Source organism: Cotesia glomerata, linkage group LG7 (assembly GCF_020080835.1).
Source record: "Cotesia glomerata isolate CgM1 linkage group LG7, MPM_Cglom_v2.3, whole genome shotgun sequence".
Lineage (NCBI taxonomy): Eukaryota > Metazoa > Arthropoda > Insecta > Hymenoptera > Braconidae > Cotesia > Cotesia glomerata.
In genome coordinates, this window is record NC_058164.1 from 403,546 (window position 1) to 430,157 (window position 26,612).

Consider the following 26,612-nt stretch of genomic DNA (forward strand, 5'->3'; position numbering starts at 1 on the left):
CACTTTAAATCCCACAGATTTTAATGATTAAACAAAATAAGGCCATTTTTCAAAAAATAAAAAGTCTATTGAACTATTTTCTTATTTCTAGAGTAAATAAAATTCAGCCAAAATTTTAGCGATGAATAAAATAACCAAAAATCACACTTACACATGAAAGACAATGAAATCAAATCAAAATTATTAATTATTGAAAAATAAACTGGAAGAATTAAAAGTGAGCCAATAAATGACCATTTAAACATTTTTATTATGCTTTCTTTCCTCTGCGTCTAAGTTATAGCCGTCTAACCACGAATGTAGGCATTTAAAAACTCTACATGATACAATAAAAATAAAAATAATAATTATAAATTTATTTATTTGTGAAAATTAAAATTTAGAAGTCGGCATTACATAAAATACATAGAGCTTTACAGTTTATCTTATATAACAACCGACAAAAAATAATAATAATAATATAATATAATAATATTAATTAATTAATAATAATAAAATAGTTCTTGTATCGATATTTAATCTTCTCCATATTATTTTATTTATTCTGGTGTTATGTGATTATTTATAGTGATCATAGTTCTGTTAAATTATTAAATTGGTTAACTTTTATTTAGCTTAGAGTGCTTTGATCAAATGGGATGGGTATACATGGAATCGGTAAAAAAATAACGTCATAACGTTTTGTTACCATTTGTTTTTTTTCTAACAGTTAATCATTACTATTTTTCTTCATTGTGATTCAATTACTTTATTTGCTACTTATACGATGTTTGTCAGTAGTTTCTTTTTTTTTGTCTACTTTCGTTTACTTTAGTTAAACGAATACGATTTTTTTGAGACGTTAGCACCGTCATTGCATCAACTCACAAGAGTTTAATTATCTCAACATAATTTCTTCCTCACGTTTATCAAAATCCACAAATTTACCCATTATTATTATTATTATTGATTTTTTTACATCATTTGATAATTAAAATAAAAATATTTAAAAGTATCCAATTATCCCCCAAGATTAGAACGAATAAATAAATTAATGAACATTATTCTGTATATGTTTAATAAAAACGAGCTGTAAATAAAAAAAAATATCTTCAACTATTAGATTATGCGAATAACACTGTAGTTAACGATATGTATTGAAAAATTTTACTGGAGTAAAAAAATTATTTAGAAAATAAAAATAGATAGTCTGAGGCTTTGATACCGAGTAATGCAAAACGAACACCTGGTGTACCTCTTTGTTACATTATTATTATTATTATTATAATTAATTACTCAAGTCACGTATTCGTGGTCCGAGTTAAATTACCTAATCACAATCGATTGTTTGGCGCAGTAATTAACGCCTTGTCATGCGTATTAGTGAAAATTAAAGGTGACGTTTTTTCAATACGGGGGAGTTGTATATAGAATTTTTATTTTATATTATTTATTTATTTATTTATAGTTAGTTATTGTTACTGTTGTTGTTTAGTAGCATTAAAACGGGGTTTGTGGACGATTAAACATCGTCAAACTTGTAGGAAGTACGTACTCACGAGTGGTAGTCTTCTTGTTTTAATTTTTTCATCGGCGAATTGCCTACTGCACGAGCATCACTTACTTGTCTCTTTACCTGTGGATTACTTTTCACAGCCGTCGCTGGATCTGGAATTAAAAATAAAAAATTATTTATAAATTACAATGCTTCAAATAAATAATTAATTAATTACTAGCACCTTGCAGTCACTGTGTGACTGCCGTGACTTGTGAATTATAAATAAATAAAATTTTGCTTTATTAAATAATGACTTTTTGTTAAATTGCACTGTACTTTCTTAAATATTGACGTTTTTAAAGATATAAGCTCATCCCGATGTTACACTTATTAACAGCTTTCATTTGAGTACCCACATGCATTTTTGATATATTTTTCATATATACATATATATAATATATATAAATATATGAAAAATTGATGTGGGTACTCAAATGAAAGGGCTTGATGAGTCTAATGTCGGGGTGAGCTTATATCTTTAAAAATGTCAATAGTTCTCAAGATATCTGTTAAATTGCACTGTACTTTCTTAAATATTGATATTTATAAAGATATAAGATCATTCCGATGTTACACTCTTCAAGAGCTTTTATTTGAGTACCCACATGCATTTTTATATACTTTTCATATATACATATATATAATATATATATAAATATATGAAAAATTGATGTGGGTACTCAAATGAAAGGTCTCAATGAGTGTAACATCGGAATGAGTTTATATCTTTAAAAATGTTAATAGTTCTCAAGATACAAGGTCATTTCTTAATTATGAAGATATGATATGAAACTTTGAAAAGACACAAATTCAAGTCAAGACCTTTGCAATGACACTAAATTTAACTAAAAAAAATCAATTTTATCATATGACTATCCTAAACACAATATTTTTCTTATTCTCTTAATAATATAGATTATTAAATTATAATATTTACCTTGCAACCACCTAACTTGGGTAGCAGGTCCATAACCTTTGTCATTCCTAGCAGCTATTCTAAATATTATCGCGGGTTTTGTAGTGACGTCCATATGAGCAGCGCTCAAAGAGCTATTCGGCACAGAGCAGGAATTAGTGGGCCCGCAGTAGACCCGAATGAAAGCCAGTTGATTGGCATTCGCCGCGACTGTTGTCGGCTCGCCTGCATTATTCGACACTGCGCTGGCGCTTCTAACAGCCAGATACACCGAGTACTCCAAAATGGGTCCAAGATTGCTGGGAGGCGGTTCCCAAGAGAGCTGAGCACCTTCTGCAGACTTGGAGATCTTTATCGCGCTGGGAGCGCCGGGGTAACCGGGTAGGCACGTTTTGAAAGCAGAAACTTCGCTCCAAGGACTTCTTCCACAGCTGTTTACCGCAGCGACGCGGAATTTATACGCGGTACCAGACTCCAGTTTAACTTGGATCCTGTCTTTGAATATTTCCGCAGGAGGTAACGACATATCAAGTGGCTGGTCTCCAGGAAGATGATAGTGTTGAACAACAAACGTAGTACCTTTAACTACACCAACATCGAACCAGTCCAGATCCTTCTTTTCCTCTTCAGTAAGCTCAGCTTTTACTTTGACACTTTGCTCGGCAGATCCCAGCGCGGCGGTCGCGAGAGTCGTCAACGCCGTCGAGTCATCAGCTTCCCTCGAGTTGTTTTCTTTCTCAATCTTGGGCAACTCTTTCTTCACAAACGCCTCCTGTTTTATTTCACTAACAGCAATTGGCTCCGTGGGACTGGGAACATTTACTTTCTGCGACAACTCGTTGGCTTCTGGCTCAGCGATGCGTCCATTGGTCACGGCTGTAGGAGTTGGCGGTGGAGTTGGTTCCTTAGCAGCAGACTGCTCCATGGCTTCTGTTTTTATTTGTCCAAGTGGTGACTGAGCCAACGGAGACGCCGCTGCGACCATTGGAGCCGCTGGAGACGCAGCTTGGACTATTGGCGACGGAACTCGGGCTTCTGGAGATGGAATTCGGGCGACTGGTGATGCAACTCTTGGTGACGCTACTACTGGGGAGGGAACTCGAGCCACAGGTGAAGCAACTGGAGCTACTAAAGGTGACGCAACCCGAGCTACGGGTGACGCAACCCGAGCTACGGGTGACGCAACCGGTGATGGAGCTACAGCTGGAGATGGAACTCGATCAGCAACTGGTGAAGCGACAGGAGCTTCAGGTTCAAGTTTAACACTCGGCTCATCGACATCCATCGGGACTTCTGGCTCAGATTTATCAGCCATAAGCGAGCTCTCAGTCTCCATGGCTTTGTTCATTTCTTCCTGTATCGCAGCATTGAGATTCTCAAACTCATTGTCACCGTCAGAGTCATGATTTTTTTTTTCTTCAGCTTCAGTAGCAGGAGTCTCTGCTGTAAGACTCTCAGGTTTACTTTCCTCTTGCAAAGTCTCAGCGTCTTCAACAGTAGGCTTGTCTTCAGCTTCAGCTTCGAGTTTATCTTCAGGTTCGTTTTTGGAACTGGCCTCTATCGACTCTGTCGGCTGAGTGGGCTCAGACAGCTCAGACTTGAGAGACGACTCGGAAGGAGCGTTGCTGACAATTTGCATATCGCTTTCAGACGGTAAATCAGGCTCACTGGCCTCCATGGGCGTCTCGCAGGCGGAAGCAGTGTCAGCTTCTTCCGTTTCAGTGTCGGGATTCTTTTCCAACTCGGGCTCTTCTTTCGCAGCAGCTTCTTCAACTTGAGGCGCGTCTTCAGTGATAGCTTGGTCGACTTCTTGTTCAGCTTCTTGGTTCTCTTGAGCTTCGGGTTGCGGAGGGGGATCCGCTTCCTCAGACTGTTCCACTTCTGGTTCGTCATTTGCTTCAGGAGTGTCATCGTCGTCTGAAAAAATATCTCCAGGTCCATCAACCTGAGGAATTACAAAGTTACCATCCCCGTCGACTTGCATCGCCTCTCCAGATACCAAAGCAGCCGTTGTTGATGCTTCATTGCCGTTACAACTGTCCTCGGCTTTCTCATCAGCTCCGTCGTCATTCACCATAAAATTGAGACCTGAGGATTCCTGAACCGGGTCGATGAGACCAGCTTCAGCAGCCAGGGCAGCTAATGCAGCGTCTGTAGTTGCTGGACCGTCGGAAGTCGACGCCAAGGAGGCTGAAGGCTGTTTTTGCGGCATAAAGAGCATTTTACTGGTATCAAATGAATCTCCAGCTCCAACAGTGCTGACAATAGAGCTGGTAGTCGGTACCAGGGTGACTGTTTTTCCTCCGATGCCTCCAGCCATTTGCAAGGTCACTGGCTTGCCCGTACCGTCTTGGGCCTTTTGGAACTGGGAGCTCGTAACGATCTGAGTCTTTGCCGGGTTAAATATAGCTTGTTGACCACCTTTGGTAATAGTAACAGTCTTTGGAACACCTCCATGTCCAGGTACTGTTATGGTAATTGGCTTTCCACCAGTACCTCCCACCATTGCACCCGAAGATACTACAATCATCTTGACTCCTTGCTGATTGGTGACATGGTTCGCCGCTGACAAAGGTAAAACATTAACCGGAGTGGTAATCGTTCCACCTTGACCAGCCTGGGACGTTGTAACAGCTTGGACAGTTCTCAAACCACCTCCCGTTGTTACGACGATTATTTGATTTGTTCTACCGACGATGCCTCCATTGCCGCCGGGTTTAGTGATCATTATTGTCTGTTTGCCCGCAATAGCTTGGCCTTTGCTCATCGTTACTATATTAGATCCCTTCATTGATGTGATGATTTTAGATCCAGCGACAGTGTTTGGATTAACGAGTCGAAGGATAGTAGGTCCTTGGTTGATGGTCTTTCCACCAATTGTTTGGACAGTTTTACCGGGTATTAAATTAACTTTAGGACCAGTGGTCATCATTCCACCAGCCGTTTTCAGTAAATGAACAATCTGTGGTTGTCCAGCGATGTTCTGTCCAGATTTTTGAAGGATTATTTGCTTACTGTGTTGAGGAGAAGCTGCACGAAGGACTGTGGAGCCCGGTGCTGCGAATCGGATTTGTTGACCCGGTTGCATAGTCTTCATTCGCACAGTGTTGGTAGGATTTTGAGCAACTACGTTGGTTGGCACATTGTTCATGCTGATTTTAGGAGTAGCTGCTGCAGCAGCGGCCAAAGTGGCGATACCAGACATCGCCGAGGGTGATTGTCCAGCGGTCGTTGTCACTGTTGAGACTGGAGTCTGTTCGGCAGTTGGCATCACTGGAGCGGGCACCGAAGTGACTACAGGTGGGCGAATTCTGATGACATTGCCAGTGGCCACTCGGGGACTCAAAGGAGGTGTTGGCTTGACAATTGGTGTTGTGATGGGTCGAAGAGTTCCAGGTTGAATTGGAGCTTGAACGCGAATGGGGCTCTGGGTGATTGCTGGGCGTGGAGCAGCAGCTACGACTGGAGTCACAGTGGTGACTACGGGTGGTTGAACTGCTGGAACCGGTTTCGGAACCACTGGAGGAGCTGGTTGAGCAATTGGTGCAGCGACTGGAACTGGAGTTGGAGCTGGAGTTGGGGCCGGTGCTGGTGGAGCTTGAATTGGCGTAGAAATTAGGGTTGGAGGATGAACAGCTGGAGTTGGCACAGCAGGTGTTGGTGTTGGCGCAGAAGTTATCGCCGGAGGAGCTGGTGTAGCTGCTGCTGCTGGCATAGATGCTGCGGGGAATGATGCAGTCGCAGGGGGCATGTCGTACTTTTGTATTTGAAGGATGTAGTATTGAGCTGATGGTGTTGGGGTCCAGTTTACTTCCAGAGAATTTGTGGATGCTCGGACTAACTGAACTCGCGATGGTGCTGGAGGTTTGCTGACTTCCAAGAACCACAAATCTTTACAGCATACCTATTTAGAATATTAAATAAAATAATTAGATTTTATTGAAAATATATTACAAAAGCGATAGTCGCTTTCATTTAATTAAAAACTAACCCTAACCTGGTTGTTCCATGCTTTACGGTAGCCATCGCGGCCAGACCAAACGTAAAGTCTACTGTGTATTCCTACGGCGCAATGTCCAGCTCGAGCTCGAGGCACATTTTCTTCCGTCGAGTCCACGGTCAATTGTTCCCAAGTCAGCGTTTCTATAAATTAATAATAATTAAATTTCTATAAATAAATAAAATTTTGCTTTATTAAATAATTACTTTTATTACATTGCACTGTACTTTCTTAACTATTGATGTTTTTAAAGATATAAGCTCATCCCGATATTACACTCATCAAGAGCTTTTATTTGAGTACCCACATACATTTTTCATAAATACATATATATAATATATATAAATATATAAAATATATGAAAAATTGATGTGGATACTCAAATGAAAGGTCTTGATGAGTGTAAAATCGGGATGAGCTTATATCTTTAAAAATGTCAATAGTTGACAAAATACAATGTCATTTCATAATTATTGACATTTTTTAAGATATAAGCTCATTTTGATATTACACTCATCGAGACCTTTCATTTGAGTACCCACATGGCATTTTTCATGTATTTTATATTTATAGTATTTGTGAAATATATAAATATATAAAATATATGAAAAACTGATGTGGGTACTCAAATGAAAGGTCTTGATGATTGTAACATCGGGATGAGCTTATATCTTTAAAAATGTCAATAGTTCTCAAGATACAAGATTATTTCTTAATTATGTATCTAGAGATAGAGAACTTTCGAATGAATATCCCGGACAAAAAATTTTTTTTATTCTCTTAATAATATAGATTATAAAATATTTCTTACTATTTAAAAAATAATTAAAAAAATAAAACAAACCTAAATTTAAACAAGCTAGAGTACTAGTACACTTCCATTCTTTTTCATGTGTCGCAACTTTGACATCATCAACAACAAGAGGCACCCATCCGCCAAAAACATACATTTTGTGATTGATAAGAGTTGCGGTATGTAGTGACCGAGGCAGTGGTGTCGGTCCATGAACGATTGGTTTGTTCCAGGTCATTGAATCGACATCCAAGAACCAGAGATCACCCAAACGACAACCACTCATTCCCCCATAAATAACCAGGCAGGATTTCCCGGTGGTTCGATCAGTGTAAGCCACACCGGTGTGTGACTCTCTAGGTGGTGGAGAAGGCCCATAAGTCTTGGGGACTTCCCACGCGGTCTGTCCATTTGGCAGCAGTTCCAAAGTATACAAGTCATTTAAGTACCTCGGTATATTATTTTTGGGATCATCGCTGTCGTTGGCGAGACCTCCAAACAGGAAAACTTTATTTCCGATCAACGTAAAGCTGTGTCCAAGCCTAGGACACGGTGGTGGTCCATCCTTGGGGGACTTTGGCTTGAGTCTTTTCCACTCCCATCGGCTGGCTTGGAGCTCGTAAAGTTCATTAGAGTATTTTCCATACTCTACCATTCCACCGAAGACTAGAATTCGCGTCCCGTCGACGACAAATCCATAGGCGGCGCAACCTGGGGGAATATCTCCCTTTGTAGAGGGAACAAACCATTGATTTGTTGCTGGAAAAAAAAGAAAAAAAAAAAAAAATAAGTAAATACGTGAGTGTACAGTTATCATTATGACTCAAAGCTGCAATCAAAGTACGCGCCTATTGGACGCGCATGCGGGTGCATCAACCTGAAACTGGCCGTACTTTGCATAGCAGAGGACGTACATAAAATAAAGGTAACTATAGATAGGGTGAGGTAGGAAGAGGAGAGAGTAAAAATCTCGCATTGAATTGTGGGTAATTTTTAATAGAGGGGGAAGAGAACAGCAATGGCCGCTCCCGCGCGCGTATACACTGTAAAAATGTCAGATTACCCGAGCTTTAATGGAGATTTATCAGCCCGAGATCACCGGCAGCACCGTAAAATTACTTTTCAACCGCCTAATTAATGCTTTCACAGGTTTTTATTAATTGTACTGGGTGTTTTAAAAATAAATAATCGGTGTTTACTATCAAGTCCGGCCGGTGATCATGATGTTGCAGTGAGCAGCCATATTGGATCACGGAAACGGCGCGCTCTGGTCGGTTTATAGACGCAGGCAGGCAGGCAGCACAAGGGCTGTAGTGCCGTCCAAACGTTACGGGCTTTGTAAAAATTTAAAATTTAAAAATCTAAATAATAATAAAAGTCACCTGTATTATAGACATGAAGCTCATCAACAATTCCCTCATTTCCTCCTCCGAATACGACCATAAGGTCCTTAATAGCGACCGCTCGGTGTCCATGACGAGGTCGAGGTTGAGGTCCGCTTGGATTTGAGATCCGTTTCCACTTCAACATGGGTGCCGCCATGATGACCGTCGATCACATCATTTTTTCATAACACCGTATTACCCTGCGAGCATACGGCCCGGTTATTATTTATTGTTATTTAGATTTGTTTATTTATTTATTATTTAATGACTATCACTGTCTGGAGGATATTTTAAATAAACTCAAACACCGACTCGGTATTTACCAAGTTGTTTTTTTTCTCACCAATCTACTAGAGTCACTCAAAAACTTATTTCACTGCACACCATCTAGAGTCTGGTGTTGTACTGCCCTGGGCTGAGATTATTCCAACTAACCTTCCCGGCGTTTTGGTTCACCCGAACAACCTTTTATTACACAGCAACTCCCTCAACAATTACTGACCACCATTGCACAGCTCGTAAGCTCGATCCAACCTAATATAAAACACTTGGTCGATTGCTCTCTGTTTACAGGTTACTATCAGCACCCAAGTTTATTTATTTTATTATTCCAATGGAGAGCGTGATAAATACGCGCGGGTTCTACCGTGAACGCAACCCTCGCAGGGGCCCTCTTCGTCTTCTTCTATTTAAATGTGAGTGTATATCTGTATTATCTATATATACTATAGATATATACTTATACTTATAGACCATGTATATCTTTTCGAGACTTTCCACTACGCGGGTGTAGTGTGTGCCGAGAACGAAGATAGAGGACCTTGTAACAACTCAACACAAACAAGAAAGACCCACACGACTGTGAGTGTGAGAACTTGCATACGTTCAATCCAGTCTAGGTAACCTTAAATAAATTTACAATGTTTACTGCACTGCCGGCAGTTGCTGACACTGATTTATATTTCGGCTTTCACTCTTTTTTTTATTCAACTGTTTTCAATCAAATATTTTTCATTTTTTACAATTAAAAAAATGCTGAGTTATTTGCATGACAATAAATTTTTTATTTTTTTTTATTTATTTTTCAGGTTTTATTTTTATTTTTAGGTTACAATGACGGGTTTGTAATGAAAACTCGACACAATACATACACACAGATCCTTCGCGCGCACTGTTTATGTTCGAGAAAATTTATTTAAATAAAAGCTGAGTATCTAGGAAATTACCCTTACAAGATGCCGGTGAATGGATTTAATTTTTTTGGATAAGTGTTAGCTGGATAAACAATTTAATTGCATAAAGTTTAGCACAAACTCTACACTAAACACATCCACCATTGCACGCGTTGTAATAATTAAATGCTGCCAACTATTTTTTTATAAAAACTTTTTTGTTCCTAGAGAATTTTTTTTTTAAACTAAAAATTTATTTGTTTAAATATTGCGATGTCTAATTTGATTATTTTAATTTATAATTAGAAATTTGCAGGAATTTATATGCAACACAATTGAAGGTCTCGTCGATGATTAATAAAGTAAGTATGAGCACAGGACCGCAGTCGGTTAACAAGTACCGCATATTATTTAATTAAAATTTTTTAACTAAAAAATTAAATTAATTTAAATTAAATTTTTTTTTTTTATTTCAATCAAATATTTTGAAAATTTAATTATTTTTGATATTGGATTAGGCGCAATAATTTAAACTCCGGTACTGAATTTTTAAAAATACACCGGAAGTCGTATAAATTAACACTTAAATTAAAATACCAAGTAAATATTTGATAATGATTAATAAGTTGTTTAGTAATACTTTTTATTGGCTATTTAAATAAATAAATATAAATAAAATAAATATAATTATGACTTATGACTAGTGTGTAATATTGATATTTAAAAATAGAGCATGACTGTAATACATATCAGGAAAGATCGATTTGGCAATTGATTAGGAAGCGTAACCGAAGGTTAATCAAGATCATCAAGATACCCGGAAGTTTTATTCTTCTGGGAAAGTTTGTCCAGCCAGAAGTCATCAAAATCAACTTTTTTGAGAAAGCTGTTCTCTTTTGCTCTCTCAATACGCAAAGCTTTCTTCACCTCGTTGGCAAGCTGTCCTTGATTGTCCATAAGTTCATCTAGCTTTGAAATGTACTGTTCTTCGAGGGCGCGAATTTTCTTCTTGTAATACTGAATGGGATGCAACGTCTGTCGGTCGTGTGTGTCTTCAGGATCGTCCCAAATTCCCTCAAACTGGAGATGTACCGGAAATTCAGAGGAGTTTTCCGCGTATTTCGGTAACTTTCCAATTATCTCATCGTACATTAGATAGTACGGGTACTGGACTCGCGCTTTTCTCCTTACGCGCTTCTGAAGAAATGACAGGGTTGAACGAAGATACTTTATTTCACACAGCGCACTATATTCATCATCAGATAATTTTTTTTCGTTTATTCGGGGTGCATTTGTTGCCATCTTTTTCGATCTTCTATTCTAATAAAGAAACTTTTTGTAAATTTAATATTACATTTGGTTTTTACTTTTTTTTTTGTTTAATACTTACGGTAATTTTTTAGAAGAAACGTCAAACAATAGTTCGATTCGGTTGCCTATACACAAATAATGCTGAACTAAAGACAATGTGTAATTAAAAATATAAATAAATACATTTTTCGTAGTGTGAATTTAATTCCGGGTGGGGAGAAAAAAAGCACGCGGTTTTATTTGATGACGCGAAAGTAGAGGGAAAATTTAAATTTAATTTAATAATAATAATTAGATGAAGCAGCTGAGCATAATATTTTTGTTTTTATTAAAATAATCAATTTCAAGATAAAATTTAACATAATAAATAGAAATTTTCTATAATTTGTATGATAACATTAAAATAAACTAAATTTTATAGTTTTTAAAATACAATAAAAAAATAACTTTTTTTTTCTTATACATATTATTATATAATTTATGATTTAATATAAAAAATAGCAAATAAAAAAATTTTTTAATTTATAATACATAATTTTGGAATGATAGTTCCAATCATTTTATATCCTAAAATAAATATAAAACAAATTAATACTTATAAAATAATTAATCCAAAGAATCCAGGTAGCCTTTTTTACAAAATTTTCCCAAGTCCCTAACAGTAGAGATGTGGTCGATAGAATTTTCACGCAAAAATGCCTGAGTTTTTCGTATTTCTATCAACGATAACTCTTGTACTGTAACAAAAGTTTCGAGCCTGGTTTTTTCAACAGCTTCAAAGTGTCGCTTGTCATCTACTAATTTCTGTATCTTCTTTTTATAGTCCTCAACGCGTTCCGAAACTGTTTTGTCACGAGAAGAAAACTCTTCGTCGTCGAGAATCCCCAGTAATGTTAAATGTTGCGGGAATTCCGGCGTCTTCAGAGCGTACTCCGGGAATTGTCCAATTTTTCTGTCAAGCTTTTCCGCGTCTCTTTGCTTCTCTCTTGCGTAGCCCCGGAACAATATTTGAAGCTCTCGATATTGGTACTGAAGAAATTTTAAAAAATGACTCTTACAAAGAAATTTTTCATCTTCCATCACTTCCTCGACAAGTTCTTCCAACATTCTGGTACAGCATTCAGATTGGTCTCTTTTCGAAAATTCTTTCACATATTCAATAGACCTTGTAATTTTATTTATAGTTCCCTCCAACGATCTCATCAATTTATCGGTCAGCTGCTTGGATCCAAATTTGAAGCAATGTCGTTTATGAACATTGAAGTCTTCTGTTAATTTTGTAACCAAGTTGATAAATTTTTGTTCACTCGTCATTTTTATTTATTAAATAAATAATATTTGAACTTTTATAAAACAACTTGTGTTTAATATATTTAAAAAGCATCACTTATATTTGTAACATAATATTTATGTTTATAACAATATTTGCAAAATTATAAAACAAATAGTTTCTAAAATCTTTAAAAAACCTTGTTCATCTTTCAAGCTCAATATTTATGTTTGAAACTTGTAAAACAACACGTGTATAGTTTTTTTGAAGCCTCACTTATAATTGTAACTTAATATTTATATTTGTAACAATATTTGGAAACTTATAAAACAATTCGCTTCTAATATGTTTAGAAAACCTCGTTCATCTTTCAAACTCAATATTTATGTTTGAAACTTATAAAACAACACGTGTTTAGTTTTTTTGAAGCCACATTTAAACTAACTATATACTATATGTATAAATATGAATATTGTACGAAACAGACGCTAGCAGTGGTAGCGTGGAACTAAAATATTTCAAAATTGACCGCTGCAGGTGAGGATTTGTATTTTGATTTTCTGTCAGGTGGGAGAGGTTCGCACTCTAGTGTGCCAATTTATTGTGCAAACGCTTAAGCAGAAGATATTTCCTAATCACAAGTACTGTATACAACTTGTATATTTAATAAAAGTATTTTGAGTACTAATTCTTATTTAATTACACAATTTTAATAAACGTTTGGCGATTTTTCAATTTCATAGCTAGGTTGAGAGAATTATGTTTATAATTATTTAAAATTAAGAAGGTATCTACAAATTTTTGGAGATCCAAACCCGAGTTAAATTTAGAATTAAAATTGACCTGAGTTGTGAAGGGATGTACAGTACAATTGAAGTCAATAAATTAAAAATTAATAATTAAAATTCCTGTAAAAATAGGAACATGTATTAATAATTGACTATAATATTTATTTATATAATATATTGATTAATTACAAATATTCTTATAAAATAATTCAATATTAATCATATTAAATGCTAAGAAAAATACTTCGATTGTTTGGAATCGAAAAAAAAAGTTTCGATTATATAATAAAAGATAAATTTTCGAGAATCAAGTTATCAATATTTATAATATTTATCGGAATTGTAAAGAACTTATTCTCAATCCTATGCACTCCTTTCCAACCTGAGCGACATCGCAGACCTTGCAGAGAGAGTCTTTGAATTGCGGGTGGTAACTGGCACCACAGAGAGGACATTTCACCTCCGGCTTTCCTCGATAAATCGGCGTGTAAGTTGAAGCACATAGCGCGAACGGATTGTGCTCGTCATACAGCAGCTGTTGTTCATCAACTGGATTCTTGTCACAAGCCTGAATAATAAAATGAAACAAATTATTATAATTACCAAATATCTCTAAAATAAAAATAGTTAAAAAAAAAAAAAAAAAATAACATACCTGAAGAATCTTTCTAACTTGTTGAGCAACTTCAGCTCTTGGCCCTAACTCGAGGAGCCGTCTGGCGAAGGAAGCGGTAGTTTTATAATTCTTCAGCTTGAAGAATAAGTTAACAGCTGTTCTCAAGGTCAAGATTTGATGAACTGGCTGGAGATTGCAGTGGGTAAAGTAAGCAGCCATCTCGCAGACTCGTTTTTGCTCGGCGAGTGTTGCTTTAGGAGCGTTTTTACGCTCGCTCTCCATTTTCAGACCAAGAATGTACTCCCGGCAAATTTGTATCAACTGCTGAGCCTCAGCGATGTCCTGTCTGGTGTCAACAACCAACAGAGGAACGCTCAGAAGGATAGCCTGTAATTTTTCAACAGCTTCTGTGAATTTACCACCAGTTGTCAGCTGGTAGCAGACTTGCAAGCGTTGGACCAATTCCGTTAATTGAAGACCAACTGCAGGAAGCCCGGTTTTAGGCGTAGCTGTCTTCCAGTTACGCAGCGGGAATCCATTCAGCGAAGGAATATTCGGTAAACAAGCATAACTGGTCCTGGACCTCGCGAAAGTGTTTAGGAAGTGAGCTTGGTAAGCTTCAAACTCGGTAACACCGACTTGGTCATGAAGAAGACGGCAAGCAGTCTCGAAGGACCCGGCGAGAATATGATCTACAGCCAGCTGAGAATTGTTGACCCAGTGGTGAGACGGCGGGACTCCTTTCGTAGGAGCTGCGAAGTATCCGTCTTCAGCAGCAGCAACATTTGTCTCCAACTCCGGAGGTAAATCGACGTCCTCGACTTCCCATCCGGCACCACCTTCTTCGCCGTCTTCGCCAGCTTCACCACCCTCGACTCCTTCTTCATCATCAATACCTAGTTCTTCATCATTGCCCCAGCCTTCGGCGACTCCAGTGTCATCTTCAGTCTCGACAGCAGCCAGAGCAGCAGCGACTTGACTCTTTCCTCTTGACATCATCGCGCCTTCGAAGAATCCTTTAGAGACGGTCAACAACGGCCAATTGTTCTCTACTTGTTGAACTGGTACCAAAGGTCTCAGGTAAATAGCACCACGTTCCAATTCCTGGAACTCATCTCCAATTAACTCAACCTGTTCTTCGTCATCTTCGTTCGCGATTCCGTGAATCTTCTTGGTCACTGCGGCCAAGGAAGCTTGTCCAGCTTCTTTTAAAATTCTTGCGCGTTCATAGATGTCTCCGAGCAAAAGACTTCCTTGATACTGTCCCGAGACGTCTTTACGTATTTCAGCGATCTTTGTCATCTTCTTCAGCTTGTCCAAGTTGCCAGTGAGCAAGTAGAGGAACGACAGCTTCTCAAAGTTCTTTGTTCGCTGGTAACACATCTCAACGACCTGGTGGTTACCTTGCAATAGCGCAGCTTGAGCGAGACTCTCCCAGCAAGCTTTTTGATCTAAAGTTCTAGCAGCTTCAAGAGCAACTTCGATGTTTCCACACTCCAAAGCAAGCCCAAAACGGGTCTTTTCGTCTTTTACAAAGTGCAGAGCCACTTCTGGGTAGCCTTTTTGCTGTAAGTACGCTATGATAGACTGTCCAACTAAATTGGCAGTTCTTACCATGTGCAAAACTTCCTCATACTTTCTATTAATCAAAGCAAGCTTGAATTTATATTCAGTAGGATCAATTCTCAGGATTCTGGGTCTGCATTCTCGGTCCAAACAGTAGACTTGATTGCCCTTGACACGCGTTACATAAATCGGCAAATCCAGTGTTCGGATGATTCCATGGTCGCCGGAGTTGATCGCGTACTTGATATGGTTGCTGGTTGTGTAAATAAAAACTCCCGAATCGTCCCAGGCTCCGGACTTGACTCTCGTGTTTTCAGAAATCGAGCAGAGAGACTCTAGTTTACGATTGCAGATATTTACAGTGTGCTTTGACAGTAGGGCGACGTGTGACATGTCATTTGACCATACTACATATCGACATTTGGAGATTCTGACCTCTGCAAGCTGACGTTTCTGTTGAACATCGAACAGTGTGACTTGATCTGAGTCACGGAGCAACAGCATCCCAGTTCCAGCGTAGAATATTTCGTCGCAGTTGGGAATTTGTACCTTTTTCGTAACTTCATTTTTAAGGTTTTTAATCACCAGCTGAAAAAACAAAAAAAAATAAGTATTTAATTAATTTTTTATTAAATTAAAATTAAAATAAAAAATATAAATAATTACCGAGTATCCTCGATCTAAAACAGCAAAGCGGTTTCTCGCCACCCAGATAGCAGTGACACCCGAAGCTCTTTTGGTCTCAGGATCAGAACTCGAATCTCCGTCCTTGGGAATCATGTACAAATCATACGTGCTGTTTTCAATATTGGAAGGAACTCTGGTGCAAATTAAAACCGCGTTTTCAGCCTGGTTGTACGACATGCTGAAAGCTGGAGTTTTTCCTCCTCCACGAAGCTGCATCACTGCGGTGTCTTTCGAGGTGGTGAAATCTAATTTCCTCAGATATCTCTCCTTGACGTAGTACAGAAGATTTCCATGAACAGCGTAAGCCGGTCGCTCTCTTTCCAGCTTGAAGATTATCATACCCGAGTCATGACCAGCTGCGAAGAGATTGAGCGTTGGATGAGCTGCAAGTACCCAGAATCTCTCGTGTTCTCTGCGGAATGTCTGGAGACAGCCTCTCTTGGCCATATCCCAGACTCGGATGCTCTTGTCCTCAGAGTTTGATAGAATCAAGTCTTGACGTGGGTGGAACAGCACGCAAGACACGTTGTTGTAATGCCCACGACAGGTGTCGACTTCCCAGGCCTTCATGTCGGTCATTCGCCACATCTTGATCTGCCGGTCGTCAGCCCCGGAGACAATCAATGGTAAAGTAGGATTGAAGCTGGCCCAGTTTACTCCTCGGTCGTGGCCCTCCAGGACGTGCTTTACAACAGCATCAGCTTGTCCAAAGAGATCCGTGGATCCAGGATTCTTGAGATGTTCCTCCAGACCTCCGGGACCAGGAGCGACGTTCTTCTTCCTCAGACCGGAGATGTCCCAAACTCTGACGGTCTGGTCCAACGACGCGGAGACAATCATGTCTTCTGATGGGTGGAACTGGGCGCACATTACATAGTGGTTGTGTCCGGTGAGCACACAAATGCATGCTCGGCTCTGCCAGTTCCAGATCCTGATGGTCTGGTCGTCAGAGGCACTCAGGATCCAAGGGTACTCGTGGTGGAACACCGTGGTTCTGATGTAGTCCAGATGGCCCAGCAGCGTGAAGATACAGCGACGTTGCTTGTAGTTCCATACTTTAATTTTGTAGTCATCTCCTCCGGAAACGAACAGCGGCTGCTGGTTGTGGAAGCAAATTCCTCTGACTGGTCCATCGTGCTCGTCGAATTTCTCAAGCAGGGTACACATTCGGTAGTCCCACAGCTGGATGACTCCATTGTGCAAACTGTAATGGAATAAATAATTAATTTGTTAAAATATATTAGTTGTGTGTGGTGATAAATTGATTGAATTATTTCATTAGTTTCAGGTGAAATGAATAATACTGATGCAGTCTTAGGCTGTAATTTATTGATAGTTTGCAAAATATCGATTATAGAAGTTTATTTTAATTTTAATGACTAAGATTTAGATTTATGATGTTTTATTGCTTTTATATTGACCATGAAGTCGCGATAACCAATCTCTGCAATAACTGTTGCCTCTGGATTTATTTTTTATGCAGTAGCTTTTGTTAATTCGTCTTAAGAACACGATAATTATTTATCAATCTTAAATATGTGGTCTATTTATTTGATATTTATTTCTGTAAGTTATTTTTTTAATTTATTTTGCTATTTATTAGAGAGAATTTAAATAGAAATTTGTTTGGTTGCAGATGCTGGCAGCCAGGGAGAGTCTCAGTGAAAATAACCTGAAGAAGAGACAAATTATTTATCCGCTATCATCAAACCTCTTCGGAAATCCATTTCAACAGAGTTTTCCACAGATTTTTTACCCACCGGGTTATTACCAGCCAAATGAATTCGCGTATCGTTTGTTTTGGATCACGCCTGCACCAATTCACGACGGAACAGCAAACCCTTTTGTTAATTCTCGGGATAATTTTAACACGCCTGACGATAAAACTGATGGTTCTGCTCGTAAAAGCGCTGTGTCTGTGATTGTCGAGAAGAAAGAACAAAAAAATGACACTGATTCGGCGAGAAAGTCTACTGGAGATGAAAAATTGAGTACCAATGTGACTGTTCAGGCGAAGCTGGATGACCGTAGCAATGATACGTTGGCAACTGGGGCGAGATTGGAAGTAGAAATCTCCAGTGACAACTCGACAGATACCAGAATTGAAAATAAAAATTCAACTACTGCCTGAGTTTATTAAATTTTAAATTAGTTTTATGTATTTAATTAAATTTGAATAAATTTTTTGAGAAAGTTTAATTTCATGAATTTTATTGACAGAGAGCCCAACAGATTTTAGCGAAACTTTGAACTAAAAAATTGTCAAAAAAAGGTATCAATTTTTTTTGGAGATTAATTAGATAAATTTTAAATAATTAGATGAGTAAGTAATAAATATTTGTACTTTTTTTTTAAATAAATAAATTAATGTGAGGTTTGAAGGTTACCTTGCTAAAATCCACGGCCTTTTGGGGTGAAAAGACAGCCCTTTGACACGAGCTGACTTTGTCTCAAATTTAGTCAGCATTTTAAATTATTTTTTACTTAAGTGTCTTTATTTTTATTTTATTTTTTTCATACAACAGATTAAAACTTTTTTATTCTTAAAAGTAATTTTTTAACTCGGCATTTGACACGTCACAAGTGATAACATTTCGTCTTTGACATATTGTGCTTTTAGCGCACTCTTCTGGGAAATTTAAACACTGGCTTGATAATACAGAAATTATAATTCAAAATAAAAAAATATGAAACTCGTTCCACCTGTCGGAAAATATTTAAAGCTTGAAGAATTGTTTATCATCAGTGAAATTTATTTTGAAAAAAATTTTAAAATATAAAATATTTTGTAAAATTTTAAAAATAATTTTTTTTCAATTATTTACGCCAAAAAAAAAAAAAAAATTTATTTTTCATCACTCATAAATTTTTATAATTAAATTAAAGTATTTAATTATTTATATTAATTTAAAAATATCATTAGAATAAAAAAATAATAAATTACCACGTATTTAATTTCTAAGAGATATATTGTTGTTACTTGGTAGATTTGGTAGATTCATTGTTAAATAATACGCGGTAGGTAACGATTGGCCAAGAAGTTACGCATGCTCTGTCGGGATTGGAGCTGAACTGTCAGGTGGCCTTTGTTGCTGTCAACATTTTACAAAATCCAACCTCTAACAATAACTATTTCACAATTATTAACTAATTTTTACACAGTATCCAGTTACAGATACAATTTTTTAAACAAAAGTTCTATTTTATAAATAAAAACCTAAAAAAATTTTTTTAAAAGTGTTTTGTGATTAATATGAAATATATAAAGTTTATTTTATTATTACTTACTCTGACAAGTTGCTCAATTATATACAGTACAGCTTCTCTGCAGCCGCCGACTGATGTAAAAGCCGAGAAACTTCGCTCTGAACGACTTCCTGACTGTGCTGCCTGCAGAGTGCTCATTGAAAGTTTTCAAAAGGTAATTGCAATCAATCTTATCGTATTATTAATTAATTTCTTAACTAATAATATTAATAAAAACTTGCAACCTTGCAGTCACTGTGTGATTGCCGGAACATATGAACTATAAATAAAGAAAATTTTGCTTTATTAAATAATGAATTTTGTTAAATTGCACTGTACTTTTTTAACTATTGACATTTTTAAAGATACAAGCTCATCCCGACGTTACACTCATCAAGAGCTTTCATTTGAGTACCCACATGCATTTTTATATATTTTTCATATATACATATATATATAAATAAATATATAAAATATATGAAAAATTGATGTGGGTACTCAAATGAAAGCTCTTGATGAGTGTAATATCGGGATGAGCTTATATCTTTAAAAAAGTCAATAGTTAAGAAAATACAGTACAAAAATGTCAATAGTTCATGAGATATTTGTTAAATTGCACTGTATTTTCTTAACTATTGACGTTTTTAAAGATATAAGCTCATCCCGATGTTACACTCATCAAGAGCTTTCATTTGAGTACCCACATCCATTTTTGATATATTTTTCATATATTTATATATATAATATATATAAATATATGAAAAATTGATGTGGCTACTCAAATGAAAGGTCTTGATGAGTGTAACATCAGGATGAGCTTATATCTTTAAAAATGTCAATAGTTCACAAGATAAAAGGTCATTTCTTAATTATTTATCTGGAGATAGAGCATTTTTGAATGCAGCCTAAATACTTATCATCATAAATTGGCTATTGGTGAGAATGATATGAAACCTTGAAAAGAGTTAACTCCAGGTCAAGACCTTTCTAATGATACCAAATTTAACCCATTTTATCATATAAATACACTGGCCAAAAAATTTTTCTTATTTTCTTAATAATATAGATATTGTATTTCATTACAGGGTATAGAAAAAACCAAAAGAGGCAAATTTGAAGGCGGTGACACGGCATGGGAAGAAGACAACCAGAAATCTTATGCCAGAAGTGAAGTAAGACTGACTGAAATCCAGGAGAACCTGTGCAAGGACGTAATCCGCGGTGAAATCCAGTGCCAAGAATTAGCCGAGGACTTAGAAACCGCGATAGAAGAGTGGTGGTTCAAGCACCAGGACCTCCATCCGGATATCTTCGCTTACATTTGCGTGGATTTCACAGCCAGGTGCTGTCAGAAGGACCGGTGGGGCAAAGACTGCTCAGAGTGTCCAGGTTACCCCGACAATGTCTGCGGCAACAATGGAAAATGTCGCGGCGCTGGCACGCGAAAAGGCAACGGCACGTGTCACTGCGACAAAGGGTACACCGGAGAGCATTGCAGCGAGTGCGATAAAAAGTACTATCAATCTTACAAAGACGAGACGAAATTATTGTGCTCGAGTTGTCACGAGGCGTGTGGTGACGGGTGTACAGGTGCTGGCCCCGCGGACTGCCAGGGTGAGTGTAAAAAAGGCTGGGTCGTCGATCAGGAGAAAGGAGGCTGCGCTGATGTAAACGAATGTGTCAAGAGCGATAAATATTGTCCTGGCAATCAATTCTGCGTGAATAAAGACGGCGGATATTCATGTCTGAGTAAGTATCTGAGATTTTGATTTATCACCGTCATAAATTATTGAGTATGTGATTATTAACTGATGACTTGGTTGCAGAATGTGACCGGGCGTGCAACGGATGCATAGCAGATGGCCCAGACATGTGTGTCAAATGCGCCGATGACTACGAGAAGAAAGACAATATTTGTATAAGTATGAAAGACGAATTGTAATTTTTATTTAATAAATAAATAAATAAATAATTATTGTTAAATTAAAGCGAGACTGTTCTTTTTAATGCAGATCCGGATATCCTCGGTCGTAAGCAGCGCGAGAATTGGGCGCGATACGCAACTTACTTTGGACTCTGCCTAGCAACTTACATTATTCTGCAGGGCAATGTCTATGCTGCTAGTGCTATCGGGTTGATGGTCGCACTCTACATATCTGTTTCCGAGTACATGATTGCTAACACTAATGTTCAAGACACTACGCCCAATGTTGACTTTTTACCTCCTACAAATTGAAATTAGTTCTTTTTAATTAACTCAAAACATTCCAAAGTTTTATTTTTAGTTGAGATGAATTGTGTGGAAATTCTTGTACATTAGAAGTGTCTATAGATCTCATAGATCTATATTTTTAGTTGTTTTAAACTTTTGTACATATTTTACGAGCAACTCTGCTTATTTATTTATTGGATAAGTTTGAAATTTTATTAATATTTAATGAAAAATAAGTGGAGTTATTTTATTCTTCCAATTTTAATGAAATTTACAATTTAGATGATTAATTATTTTAAGACTGTATTGATTTAAATGAAAAAAATTAATCAAAAAGCTTAAAATAAACTCGGTGAATTTTTAATTTATGAATATTTTTTTTTACTAATCCAAATAAATTCCGCTAATATAAAAGTAAGTATATAATCTTGAAGATAAAAATCAGGTAATAAAGTTTTAAAAATAGTGGAATTTTTATTTAGAAAATCCAAAAGTACGGAGGCTTTTTGTTGACTATATTTTTATTTTATTTTATTTTATTGTGCCTTGCAGAGCGTAAGACCGAAATAAAAGACGGTAATCCCTATGGTGGTGCGATACTGGGTATCAGCATCAACAGAGCACAGGATAGGAAGAGGACAATGCCGTAAATGCGTGGAGAAAAAATAACCGAGAGCAGGAAGCGGAGCGATTATTTAAAAAGTTTTATTTTTTAAAAGAACCAAAGGCGACCTCTAAGCGTCTGCGTAAAATAATACAATAGTTTTGGTCTTTTTTATATAATAATATATAAGAGTATCCTTTTTTGTTATATTTTTATACTTTTTTGTCTATTAGCCGTAGCTTTTAAAATAGCACAAGTTAGGGGTAAAATATCGTACCCAATACTTTTGTCACGGGTTTTCAAAAATCCTTCCTTCCTTCCTTCCTCTGCAGATATTTCGAGGATAGGGTGATCGTCAATGGGATTTCTCGATTTTTTTAGCCCACGAGGGGCACAAATATATATAACATAATGGATAATGGATAACCCATGCAGCCGCTTACTCGCTCCACCTTTATCTCTCAACTCTCTTTTTTATTTTTTCATAAAAGTTTCAACCAGGAACCAGCACACCCCTCTCGCGCTGCGGGTTACCCCCTTGGCCCCCGACCATTGTCACCATTTTTATATTTTTTACCAACGCACTCTTTTTTTCAAGAGTCTTTTTCTCCAAACGGGGTTAAATATTAGGCAGCTCTTGCTCAGCTAGGCTCCACGGGGGCCAATCGATGCCCAATAAAAAGTATTGCGTAGAAAATCGGAAATATAGATTACTCTTAAAGGTAATAGTAAGGGGAGGGCGTTAAATTCACGCTCACCCTCAGTATCAAATTTTATAACGGACTTTCATTGTAAATTATAAAGTAAACTATAAAGTACTCAGGTACTCAAATAAAATCTGTTAAACTTTATTACCTGGCAATTAAACTGTTGTATATTTAACTAGCAGCCGCTACATAAGTTTTTCATTTGAATGTTTAAGCGGGATTTAAAATAAAAATAATTAATAATTAAAATAAAAATTCAAGCGACTTGTATGGTATGAAAGATGAAATATTAAATAAAGTGAGTTTATTAAAATATTAATTTAAAAGTAATATTACATTAGCGAGCTTTTTGAGATGGAAGTTATATATATCAGAGCCGCGAGGAGATGAATTATCAATTCGGTATCCGGATTAAGTCTCGGCGTAATTGTCACACATTTAAGCATTGCGAATAATGTCTATATCCATTTGACGATTTTGAATAGACTGGCAGCTGCTCAAATGATGTTTCACGGAATTGAATAATAGTCTGTATTCTGCGCTCTGTACTTTAGATTGAGGGAGAAAGAGATTGTTGCACTGCGAGAGATGGATATGGATAAATAGGGATAGGAAGCTTCTCGTATTCTCTCACAACCTTACAAATTATGCACACATCTCACACCGCAAGAAGTACATATCCTTACTCAATCCTCAAGGTATATAATTTCAATAATACACACGTTACTCCATGATTGTAATTATGTTTTTGTAATTCGATTTCACGGGGCACTTCTTGATTAACTTTATCCCGCAATCATGTCAGTTATATTTCAATTTATCTAATTACTAATAAATTTAATAATCCGATAAGTTTAATATAAAAAGATTCTTTTTTTTGATTCATTATCTGATCAAGTCAATCATTTAAATAATTACGATTAAAATAGTATAATTTATCCGGGGTTGTAAAAATTATACATAAAATTTTTTAATTTAATTTTCCAATGATATTTTAAATTAAAAAATTAAATTCAATGATTAAGAAATTTAAATCATTATTAAAAATTTATAGATTTCAATAAAGACTTATCAGATTTCCCTTCGAGTAAAAATTAATTTTTATTTAAATATTCGAATGTTTAAATAGAAAGTAATGAGCATATTTGATGAGAAGAGTATCGAGCTGATGGCGATTTAAAATAGAGTTTAGCTTCCGGCTTGATGTTGGTTATGGCCACGTGACAAGGATAATTAAATTATCAAAATCAATTGTCAAAAGCGTGAGTGTTTTCGTCTGTCGTCGGAATTTAAAGTGTAATAGTTTATATAGCTATTTAATTCGGCGTATAAACTGGACACGTTGATTTTGTGACGTCCACACGCGATTCGTTTCTATATTTATGCATTAGGGGTCGCAACTGGCTAAATTGATAGGTGAATTGAAAGGTCCGGCATTACGAATTAATAATGACATAATGGTTTATAATTTAGGAAAGGAAGGGCTGCTAAATGCTAGATCGAGTATTCCAGTTACAGTTTAACTCTATCTATATCTATAGTATACCTATCTATCTATCTATCTCGAATATACCGAGAATAGGAAGAGGAGGAGTTAGTTGAGAATAGATAAAGGTAGGAATATATAAGAGAGAAAGGGTGGATGAGTTGGGCTCGATGATGAGTTAAGGTTCTGAGGGAAAGGGGTGAGCATAGCAGATAACTGATTCGAGGGACAAATGCATATTCCAAGAGAGGTTGAGGGTTCCAATGCATATTCGGTGACACAGAGTGACAGTGATGGTCATTTATTATTTAAAACATCTCCAAGTCTCGAGTATATCATACAGATGCAATCCTATTATTTTATAGAGTATATTCCAGCCGATGTAACTCTAAGTAAAGTACATCCCTTGTAATGATATATACAGAATGGAATGTGTTGGTGGAAAGTGACACTAGCATCGTCATCATCCGATTGATCGCGAGTAGTAGGAAAGCATAAACCATGAGGTAACAACTGAACCGTCGCGACGACCCTGTTTATTTAAGTTACGTCCTACAAGTCTTACACTATTCAACAAAGTCAATGAACTTTCTGTTCATCTATTATTTATTATCGATGAATATTTTGTCCTTTAATTCCCCGAATTGTTAATGGGCAGGCTATTAAGAGGGTTAATTATTGAAAGCAAAGTTCTGATTTTTTATTTACCACAAGAGAAAGGATTTTGATAGAGGATGGATTTTAAGTTTAGCTGTATTATGATTCGGAGCTGTCTGATGTGTGTCCGAGAAGTTTGAGGGATTAAAAATAAACTGATAATAGAGTTGATGGTTTGTAACTTGTACATTTCAGACAAATCGTGTTCACGTCTGTTTAGTTTTGATGTGTGTATAAACTCACGGGAAACTCTTTTCTCCCTGCTTGTTTCCGTCATCGTTAGGAGGAAAGTTTATGGCGAATTGTGCTTCGCTTGCAGTTTCGGCTCAAGAATTATTTAGAGCGATACGAATGGATCCAAGGAGTCGGGGAGAGAGATGGAGACTGCAAATCGAGGGTGAAGTCCGGGCAGTTTATTCGTTCGTTAGACAAGTGGAGGTTCGCTGGGGTTTATTTTTTGTTCCGTACTGGGATAAATGGGATCTGATTCTGGTTATTCAATAATTTTTCAGGTGTTAAGTGTCAAATTAAAAGTTTTTAGGTTTTTTTTTGGAGAATGTATATCCATGCTGGAAATTAAAATAAAAATATCAGTTTTCAAACTTTGTTTTGCTATTTAAAAATTTATTAAATACTGTTTCATAAAATTCAATGTAAAATTACTTTTTTTTTTATTGATGTTTGAATTATTTTTCTATTTTCAAGAAAAGTTGTATATTTAATGTAATTAATGAAATAGATTTTATTTGCATGCCAATAGATAATTCGTGACTTGCCGACAGAGGGCCAAAACGACAAAGTATTTTCCTACTAAGAGAGTTGGATTAATGTTTTATAATCAAATTTTGGTATTTAAAAAATTGCAATATTCAATTTGAAATATATATCTATTCCAATTTTTGACAAAGCTTTCTCACTTATGTGGGCTTTTCTAAAACGGATAATAATAATTTCTGCAAATAATGTGATTGATCAATATGACGAGGAAAACGATCACGAAGTATTAGTAGATAAATACGTCATTTTTATGGATAAAAATAATTGTAGTTAATTATTTTATCGTGGTAAATTTTAATCAGTAACAGTTACATTTTCTTATTTAATAATATTTCAAAAATAGCATCAAACACAACTTGCCGATAGATGGCTAAAACGACAAAAAATTTTCCTATGAAGAGAGTTATAATTTATTTTTATAAGTAAAATTTTGTCGAAAAAAATTTGCAATATTCAATTTGAAATGTATATCTATTAAATAATTTTTGAAGCAAGCGGCTACTCCCGTAGCTCCAAATTACTTGAAAAAAAAATTTTTTCACAGGAAAAATAAAGATTAATCGTTTAAAATATCCCTTTAGTTGTAAAAATAATTTTTTTATTTAAAAATTAAACGATTTGAAAGTTTAAAGTATCAGGAGCACATAATGCATGTGAAGTTGAAGTCAGAGCGGAGCGAAGTAAAAGCGCCTGCAGCGAGCCGCGTAGATCTGAACCAACGACCTTTTTCTTATTTTATATAAATGTTCTAACGTAACCAGCAAGCCAGCATCCTACACACAAGTGTCTCATACAAACCGAGTCACACATTCTCATACGACACGAATCTCATTCTCAGACCCTTCCAATATATCTTCGACCGTCTATCTTACGGGCAAATAA

General features: G+C 36.4%; 5 protein-coding genes across 6 annotated transcripts; 2 read left to right on the forward strand and 3 right to left on the reverse strand.

The window, feature by feature from the left end:
* Positions 1-703: 703 nt before the first annotated feature.
* LOC123268976 (host cell factor 1) lies at positions 704-9,992 on the reverse strand. Of its 2 annotated transcripts, none has more exons than XM_044734442.1 (5): positions 8,629-9,992; positions 7,298-8,005; positions 6,451-6,596; positions 2,475-6,357; positions 704-1,647 (listed from the first exon to the last, which is right to left on the reverse strand). In XM_044734442.1, exons 1-5 carry the CDS (start codon positions 8,786-8,788, stop codon positions 1,535-1,537), a joined length of 5,010 nt encoding a protein of 1,669 aa, XP_044590377.1. In that variant the 5' UTR covers positions 8,789-9,992; the 3' UTR covers positions 704-1,534. The 2 variants fall into 2 exon arrangements, with proteins under 2 accessions (XP_044590377.1, XP_044590376.1); XM_044734441.1 differs by having other exon boundaries at positions 6,445-6,596.
* A 433-nt stretch (positions 9,993-10,425) lies between these two features.
* LOC123268744 lies at positions 10,426-11,323 on the reverse strand. Its single transcript, XM_044734094.1, has 2 exons — positions 11,194-11,323; positions 10,426-11,123 (listed from the first exon to the last, which is right to left on the reverse strand). Exon 2 carries the CDS (start codon positions 11,103-11,105, stop codon positions 10,599-10,601), a length of 507 nt encoding a protein of 168 aa, XP_044590029.1. The 5' UTR covers positions 11,106-11,123; positions 11,194-11,323; the 3' UTR covers positions 10,426-10,598.
* Positions 11,324-13,329: 2,006 nt separating this feature from the next.
* On the reverse strand, positions 13,330-18,655 carry LOC123268388 (coatomer subunit alpha). The gene is made up of 4 exons (XM_044733398.1): positions 18,429-18,655; positions 16,021-17,245; positions 13,828-15,942; positions 13,330-13,740 (listed from the first exon to the last, which is right to left on the reverse strand). The coding sequence occupies exons 1-4, from the start codon at positions 18,506-18,508 to the stop codon at positions 13,504-13,506; spliced, it is 3,657 nt and encodes a 1,218-aa protein (XP_044589333.1). The 5' UTR covers positions 18,509-18,655; the 3' UTR covers positions 13,330-13,503.
* Positions 17,438-18,240, forward strand: LOC123268391. The gene is made up of 2 exons (XM_044733400.1): positions 17,438-17,607; positions 17,678-18,240. The coding sequence occupies exons 1-2, from the start codon at positions 17,578-17,580 to the stop codon at positions 18,170-18,172; spliced, it is 525 nt and encodes a 174-aa protein (XP_044589335.1). The 5' UTR covers positions 17,438-17,577; the 3' UTR covers positions 18,173-18,240.
* A 425-nt stretch (positions 18,656-19,080) lies between the features above and the next one.
* On the forward strand, positions 19,081-21,692 carry LOC123268390 (cysteine-rich with EGF-like domain protein 2). Its single transcript, XM_044733399.1, has 4 exons — positions 19,081-19,462; positions 20,373-21,036; positions 21,114-21,209; positions 21,300-21,692. The coding sequence occupies exons 1-4, from the start codon at positions 19,295-19,297 to the stop codon at positions 21,521-21,523; spliced, it is 1,152 nt and encodes a 383-aa protein (XP_044589334.1). The 5' UTR covers positions 19,081-19,294; the 3' UTR covers positions 21,524-21,692.
* Positions 21,693-26,612: the final 4,920 nt, after the last annotated feature.